This window comes from Abramis brama (assembly GCF_963993115.1).
Source record: "Abramis brama genome assembly, chromosome: 19".
Classification (NCBI taxonomy): domain Eukaryota; kingdom Metazoa; phylum Chordata; class Actinopteri; order Cypriniformes; family Leuciscidae; genus Abramis; species Abramis brama.
Window position 1 is genome coordinate 17636218 of NC_139981.1, and position 8249 is coordinate 17644466.

General features: G+C 38.9%; 1 protein-coding gene across 2 annotated transcripts; it reads right to left on the bottom strand.

The window, feature by feature from the left end:
* Positions 1–1083: 1083 nt before the first annotated feature.
* utp25 (UTP25 small subunit processor component) lies at positions 1084–7981 on the bottom strand. 2 transcript variants are annotated; one of them, XM_084093054.1, is made up of 13 exons: positions 7818–7981; positions 7685–7724; positions 7129–7315; positions 6792–7034; positions 6525–6613; positions 4883–5081; positions 4583–4776; positions 3966–4182; positions 3140–3342; positions 2776–2958; positions 2439–2548; positions 1997–2242; positions 1084–1547 (listed from the first exon to the last, which is right to left on the bottom strand). In XM_084093054.1, exons 1-13 carry the CDS (start codon positions 7916–7918, stop codon positions 1289–1291), a joined length of 2271 nt encoding a protein of 756 aa, XP_083949180.1. In that variant the 5' UTR covers positions 7919–7981; the 3' UTR covers positions 1084–1288. The 2 variants fall into 2 exon arrangements, with proteins under 2 accessions (XP_083949180.1, XP_083949179.1); XM_084093053.1 differs by having other exon boundaries at positions 6792–7037.
* Between the last annotated feature and the right edge of the window lie 268 nt (positions 7982–8249).

Sequence of the window (8249 nt, forward strand, 5' to 3'; positions counted from 1 at the left end):
GGAGATTGACAGTCATGTTTAGCTTCTTCCATTTTCTAATGATTGCTCCAACAGTGGACCTTTTTTCACCAAGCTGCTTGGCAATTTCCCCGTAGCCCTTTCCAGCCTTGTGGAGGTGTACAATTTTGTCTCTAGTGTCTTTGGACAGCTCTTTGGTCTTGGCCATGTTAGTAGTTGGATTCTTACTGATTGTATGGGGTGGACAGGTGTCTTTATGCAGCTAACAACCTCAAACAGGTGCATCTAATTTAGGATAATAAATGGAGTGGAGGTGGACATTTTAAAGGCAGACTAACAGGTCTTTGAGGGTCAGAATTCTAGCTGATAGACAGGTGTTCAAATACTTATTTGCAGCTGTATCATACAAATAAATAGTTAAAAAATCATATATTGTGATTTCTGGATTTTTTTTTTTAGATTATGTCTCTCACAGTGGACATGCACCTACGATGACAATTTCAGACACCTCCATGATTTCTAAGTGGGAGAACTTGCAAAATAGCAGGGTGTTCAAATACTTATTTTCCTCACTGTAAGTGTTTTATATATTTAAGGTGGGAAATTTACAAAATATCTTCATAGAACATGATCTTTACTTAATATCCCAATGATTTTTGGCATAAAAGAAAAATCAATATTTTGGCCCATACAATGTATTGTTGGCTATTGCCACAAATATACCCGTGCAACTACTTGTGACTGGTTTTGTAATCCAGGGTCACATACTGGCAACATATCAGCCGATACTGGCTTTTTTGTGTCAGTATCAGCTGATATTTGATATTTAATTGTTTACCCCATTCTAAAATTTAGATGACATTTGCCATAATTCAGTATTAACTTCAAAGGAGATTTAATCCTAATCACTCTTGAAGAGCACATGTCAGTGCGAGTTGCTTGGCACACTTCACAACGTTCAATAAACCAAACATTTAGTTCTTGGATGTTAAGATATAAAACTCATGCACAGTACGTGGTCAAAGTAAGACCGTAACAACACAGGACAGGTGACACTTCAACTTCAAGTCTCAATCTCTGGCATTAATACTGGCACACATTAATACACATTGGGAGCCAATGGTCTGGGCTGTGACTACAGCAAAGGAAGACTTTATATTAACTAAAAGAACACAAAAGGACATAAGAACATCATCATAACATTCAGTTTTATGAATTCATTTTAGGGGGATTGAAGGGAAAACATCTTTCTGTACATTACCATGAATACTGATTATGTTCTTTCTCTGAAAGGTAAAAAAAAGTCACATTAGATTTTCACAGTCCTCCTTCATGTGTTTTTCTCCTCCCCTGTGATAAAAAGGTGCACTGGTTTTTTGGACTGGAGCATCTGAGCGGCGCGGTCGGCCCCGGCGATGGAAGCCAGCCGGTGTGTGTCATATCGGGAGTACAGGGCCGTGCAGGTGAAGCTGACAGAACCACCACCCTCTCTAACTCCAGCCTGAAGCATATTACACACTTCAGTGTAGAAGTGAGGGTATGCAGGCAACCCGTAGAAGATCAGGTTATGGATGCCCTTGATAGTGTACCTGAGAGAAAGAGAATAATACAATTAAAATAAATTAAAAAACAAATATAGTGAAATATTTTACAATCTAAAACAACTTTTCTATAATATATTTTGAAATGCAATTTATTTCTGTGTTGGCAAAGCTCAAGACTGGAGCAAATGCTGCTGAAAATTCAGTGTCACATGATCCTTCAGAAATCATTCTAATATGTTGATTTGCTGCTTAATTAACATTTCTTATTTTCAGTTGTGCAGCTTTATATTTTTGTGGAAACTCTTATTGTTCTATGATGAATAAAAAATGCTAAATATTTTTTTGCAGCATTATAATGTCTGTACTATCACTTTTGATCAATTTAAAGTATCCTTACTAAATAAAAGTATTCATTTTATTCAAAAAAATATCTTGCCTCAAAATTGTGAACTATAATGTGTATAAAGTATGCAAATGATAATACAAACACACACCTCTTGTAGAAGTGGAATCTCTCAGAGAAGAGCATAAACTGTTTTTCTCCAGTCTGGAAGTAATGTCGTGCTCGAGACACCTCTGATCTCTGAGAGTACTCGCTGATACTGGCGAAACTGACGTCTTCTTTCTTCAGGTAGTTTCGCAGGCGAACAAAATCAAAGTACGAAGGCACATAGATGAAAGTGTGGGACATAACAGAGTCTCTGTACTGGGGGAGGATCTTATCCACAAAGAACTGGAACCTAAAGAATCATGGGTAATGTAGTTAAAATATTTGCAAATAATTCTCAAACATCAAAGGTCGACCGACAATAAAATGTATGTAACGTGTATGTAACAATCACATCATAACTATAACACTAAAGTTTTCTCTAAGAGGTTCCTCTGCAAACTGACGCCCTCTAGTGCTCAGAATGAAAAACAGCAGCCGTCTCTAACCTGGCGTCCTGGTCCATGAAGCTGTCAGAGTGAAACATCTGGAATACATGCGGTAGCTGCACGAGAACCTGACAGATTGAGCCCACCTTTGGAATGGTTTTACTGCACACCTGAGAGAAGGAAGAACATTATTTATCTAACATTTATGCATTATGCAGATGTCTTTATCCAAAGCACATAACATTCCATTCAGGGCTAATATTTTATTAGTTCATGCATCTAAGGGAACGTGCATCTACTTATATAAAGATATTGTATGAGTTCAGCAATGATGTAAAACAACCCTAAGACCAGAGGCAATCAGATTAGCTGCCCAATTGTCAGAGAGTTTGTGCACCTGGCCCCTGTAGTTGTGGCAGTGTTTGGTAAGGATGTTGGTGATCTGAGGCTCTTGTATGGCACTGAACACCAGCGTCTGTCTGTAATGTGCCGCCCAGTTGTTCAGATTCCACATGCGCACACGAGAGAAATCAACACCGTGAGAGTCCAGCGGCTGCAGATTCAAATGCTTCAACACATGCTGCAACACACACAAAGGATCATGGGAAATTAAGTAGAAGCCAAAAGCTCATTTGACTGCAAATATAAAATGCATATTATATATATATATAAAATAACTCATTAAACAGACAACAATGCAACTATCTAAATCTAACATTTAAATGAAAACCAATTAGAACTTTTGAAAAACTGAAACCCACCAGCAAGTGTTCCCAGTTCTGCATGAGAAACACATCCGCCTGATCCACAATCAGAAGTTCGATCGAAGACAGGAAGTCAAAGTCTCTCTTCTTATCCCCGTCGACACCCAGAACTGTGCGCAGACCCAGTGGAGACGCAATGATAATATCAGAGGAGTAGAACGGAGAATAGAGACGCATGCTACGCTTCATGATAGACACACCTGCCCACACAGAGAGAAGAGTAATCAGTATGCACAATAAAAGGTTACATTTAAGAGGTGAAACAAAGGTGAATAAAGTTAAACTCATCATTCTAAATAGCATCAGGGGTTAAAAGTGAATTACGTAATTTTTGTGTCACCATGGGAACCAAAGGGAAACTTTAAATTTTGGCTTGATCCAGCATTATATTTAATACCATATCCTCCAGTTTCACAGACAAGGCTTAAGCTAGTCCCAGACTAAAATGCATGTTTGAGCTGTTTTAACTGAAAGCAACTTCCACTAACACATCTTAAAATATGTCAGTACCATTGTTTTGTCTCAAGATGCACATCAGTTGTTATTTTCTAAGGCATGTTTGTAAAAACTACTTAAATGTCCTATCAAACTAATGTCTAATCTTGGCTTGATCTAAACCTTGTCTGTGAAACCAGGCCTAAGTTTATTCAAATAAAACCTTAGGTTTGAGAGTTACACAGGCTTGATAGATGTGACATTTAAAAGTACACTATACATTTTTAAAGGAAAAAACTCATTGTGTTCGTGTATCTCTGCATATTTGGTTAGAGTTTAGTACTCTAACATTCAAACATAAACAAACATGGATTTTCGGTTCTTGTACCTATCCTGAAATGGTCATCCACATTTCCAGAAAAGATGGCATGATAGTCGTCAGGTCTGTGCAGGTTAGGTGGCCTTTCACCCGACTCCTCTCCAAACTCTTCCTTGAAACGCTTCTTGTTACTGGCGTCCATCTTCTTGCCTTTGGGCTCCAATAGTGTTATGAAGGTCTGGACCACTCGCAGCGCTCCATCTCTGAACGGCACCAGAATCAAAACCTAGAAGATGGAGAGTTTATTTAAAATTATGAGATTGTGGTTGGCTGATTTAAAGCTATTTTATTAATGTAAACAAGTTATTTAAAACTGATTGAAAACCAAACTAGTTTTAACTTTTTTCCCGACAGCAATTTTCTATCATTTCATGTCCCCCAGAATATTTTGTTATGTGAATATCTAAACATGCAATATATCAAAAGAAAAAGCAAAGCCTGATTTTTTGATCTGGAAATTCTGTACTCTTTCAGAAGATTCTCATAGTGGCCATATCATATAACAGTGAAAACATGGATTGCTGGAAAATTGTCAATAGCGGGGAAGCGTTGTTTCATAAATGACAGAAAATTCCGTCAATGGCACAAACAACACACTTGTGGTATAAATCTGAAGACAGTGGTACCTTTGGTCTAGTTAAGCCCTGATCCCGAAAATCCTCATTCACATCTTTAGTTTCCTTCAACTTGGCATTATTTCTAAGCACACGAGTGTTTGCCTTTAACACGTGGTTCAGCACATGAAGACAGTACGCACTCCGTACTTCCTTAGCCTCCCTCAAAGGAGAGCGGTTTGTAAAATACACATCCCTGTAAGTACCTGTAAAAACAAAATATGGGAGATGATTACAAAAAAACCCCAGCAAAGTGTTATTTTAAAAATTAGGATGTATGGAGTATAAATTATTTTGATTTTGCTGAAATACCCATGAGCCCAAGCAATTCCTTCTGTAGCTCTGAGACATCTGTCACAGCGCCTCCTTCAGGTCCGAAGGGCTGGTTTAACAAACGCCAATTTGCCTCCAGGGTTTTGTGAATGGGTGGAAGAGGGGCAGATGAGGGCTGCCCCACGGCTTTGAAACGTTCCAGTGGACACACACATTGCAGAACGCCTAGCTTTGGCCACTGGAGGGGGAGAAGTAAAGAATTAATGGTGACGTTTTACAGTTCTTTTTGGGGTCAGTAAGGGTCACTTTAAATTCATCAAAAGTGACAGTAAAGATATTCATAATGTTACAAAAGATTTCTATTTAAAAAAAATGCTGTTCTTATGAATTTTGTGTTCAAAGAATCCTAAAGAAGAATGTTTCATGGTTTTCACAAAAAACATTAAAGGGACACTCCACCCATTTGCATTAAGCTTTGCATTTTTAGAAACCCAGTCATACTATTGAATGGTCGTGCAACACTCTCTCATTTTCCCCTGAAACGGGAGAAATCCGTTATTTACCTCTTACACTTCCTCCTACAATGACACAAAAATCGTCATTTTGCGTCATTGTAGGAGGAAGTGTAAGAGGGGGGGATTTCTGTTGAGACTACAAGCACTAGTTCCTCATCTTTCCCAGGGGGCAGGAACCGCTCACGCTACAGACCTATTACAGATCAGTGGGTGGGACTTTACTCTCTGAAACTGAAAGCAACATCCTCCATCTTGTTTGAAGCTAAGCTAACAGGCGCTGTGGAGACAGATGTAAAGTTATGACAATAGCGGAGGAGAGTGCTCAATATGATATAGAAGAAGAGGATTTCGGAAGTCTGATGCTTGAATCAGGTGTTTGTGGCTACCTTTACAAGCCGCATTATAGCGAAGAGCAGCCGAGGCAGAAGACCTGCCTGCCGCGGACGAGGAGCCCGGACTGGCTCGAGTTAGGGCGGACTGGTGGCGCCGGTGATCTCACTATGCAACTACGAACCGCTATGAACACAGAGATAGAGTCCGTCTGCGGTAAAGAATTTCAACGATGACAATTTCTCCTGGACGAAATCTCTGAATCAGACGAGGACACGGACGTTTGTGTTGTGAACTATCCTAGTTTCGCAACGCATATGTTCTGACTGTACCATGCAATAATTCACCTTTTCGAAAGAAATACAAACGAGGAGTAATGCACTAATGAGTTCGCCAACTAACTAGACATTTTGTGTGAAATGAATTTCAAGCTCTGGTGGTAGCTAGCCTTGTAGACGGAAGAGTGATTTCTCTTATATGCAGATATGCGCTTTCTGTGCAATGTGGTGCATTGTGGGAGTTGTTGTCTTTCATACAAATGCGTCCTGAAGTTATTTTTTGTCTTTCCTCGGTCACGAAGGCACCAAATTCAAAATTTATTTTACATTTCGACTACATATATGACCCACTTTAAATAAAAAACAATGTTCAAATGGGTGGAATGCCCCTTTAAGCAACGAAACATTATAAGAAAAAATGTTTCTTGAGCAGCAAATCACACACTGTATACACACTGTAATATATATATATATATATATATATATATATATATATATATATATATATATATATATATATATAAAATCAAAGCAGCAAATAAAAACTGACTGGCATACCTTAACCTGAGTCTTGATCTTTGATCCTTGCGAGATTCGGCCTACTTCCTCTTCACTCAGTTCGATCTCCTGGTGCTTCACAAACATGTCTACAACAACCAGAGAGTCACAGAGGCATAGTTGGGCCTAGGTTTTCAACTTGTCAAGCCATCTTGAGTACTAGACTTAAGAGTTTACAAAACAAGAAATCCCACACCAATAGCAATTATTAATGATCTCAGGTCAGAATTTAAAGAGCTGCAGTGAAAAATCATGGGAATGTCTCACCTTGCTCCTGTTCTCCCATGTTTTCCTCTTCTTCTGCAGGCAGGTTGGTCTCCAAACAGAACGCTGCTTCATTCTGCTTATCTGTAAACTCTCCCTCCATCTCTCCCTCTTTATTCTCCTCTACGTCACCATTTGTCTTTTCAGGTTGTTCTCTATCTTGTGAATCATCAGGTGTTTCACCCTCCTCAGCATCATCACCTTCCTCCTCCTCCTCCTCCTCTTCTTCTTCTCCACCACTCTCTCCTACTTGAGAATGATTTTTAATTACAGGCCCATTAGACTCTTTCAGACGAAGCACCGCAACTGATAACAAATATAAGAGAGTAAGAGACTTTACCTTCAACCTCCTCTCCGTCATTCTCATCTTCAACCTCCTCTCCGTCATCCTCATCTTCACTTTCTTCATCTTCACTGTTGTCATCAGCCCCTTGGATCATGGTGGACAGCAGTTTCTGATAAGCAGACTGCTGCTCTCTATCACTGTCTTCCTCACTGTCAGGTTCACGGCGCTGTGGCCTGTTAGGCTGCAGAAACTCTTTTAATTTGATGGTTTCAAACAAAACATGCCATTTTAACAAGAAGATAAGAACTTCAACTATTGACAACATTTTGATTTGGGGATGAACTATCCCTTTAAGATGGACCAAATCATGTTTTTTTTTTTTTTTTTTTTTACGTGGCGGAAATGGGCTTTCATACTTGTCAGATCTAGCCAAACATATTTTATTCTCCCTTTTTCTCCTTTATATAATGTTACTCGTCGTGTACATGCATTCAGATTCACCATCTGCTGTCAAATGCTGCTCATTAACTGGAATATGAAGGAGGTTGTTTGACTCGCAGGATCAAGTCAGTCACCACTCAAGAAAGAATACTAGTCTATCATTACTTACCAAGCGCAAAATCTCAGTCTTCTCCGGTCTATCAACGACACTAAAAAGCAAAACAATTATGAGTACTTGAAGCTAACTTGAATGCTAACTTGTACTGTCTACTTTTTTGAGAACAACACATTGCGATACTTACTTATCGTGAAAAGGGTGCTGTTCTCCAAATTCTTTAAGATGTTTCTTCTGTTTCTTAGTTAAATTGGTAACCTCTTGTTTTCCTCGCCTTCTTTTGCCCATGTTTTCTGTTCTACACACACGTGTGTAACTCGCGCTTGTGTTTTCTTCACGGATAGTTAGTGTGTCGACACACTCTGTCGCCACCTGTCGGCTTGGAATAAAGGTAGCAGAGCGAAAAAGACACCAAGATTGCAAATATTTTTTGCTGAATAATATAATAATAATAAAAAAAATTCAAACCAACATTTTAATAATAGGTTTTATCATTTCTAAAGTGTAATTGTTTCCACAAACACAGACCGGATTACTGCACACAAAGGAATAAGACAAGCACTCATGGGCTTGATTCAATGATGTTTTAGAGCACCTGTCAAAGCAAAAGATTCATATC

What these genes read in the sequence shown, in the direction of transcription:
- utp25 (XM_084093053.1), bottom strand. Translation starts at nt 7,918, where the DNA reads ATGGGCAAAAGAAGGCGAGGAAAACAAGAGGTTACCAATTTAACTAAG. An exon ending in AGAACTGGGAACACTTGCTG is followed by an intron (nt 2,959 to 3,139) that starts GTGGGTTTCAGT and finishes TGTGTGTTGCAG; the next exon opens with CATGTGTTGAAGCATTTGAA. An exon ending in GCCACAACTACAGGGGCCAG is followed by an intron (nt 2,549 to 2,775) that starts GTGCACAAACTC and finishes TCCTTCTCTCAG; the next exon opens with GTGTGCAGTAAAACCATTCC.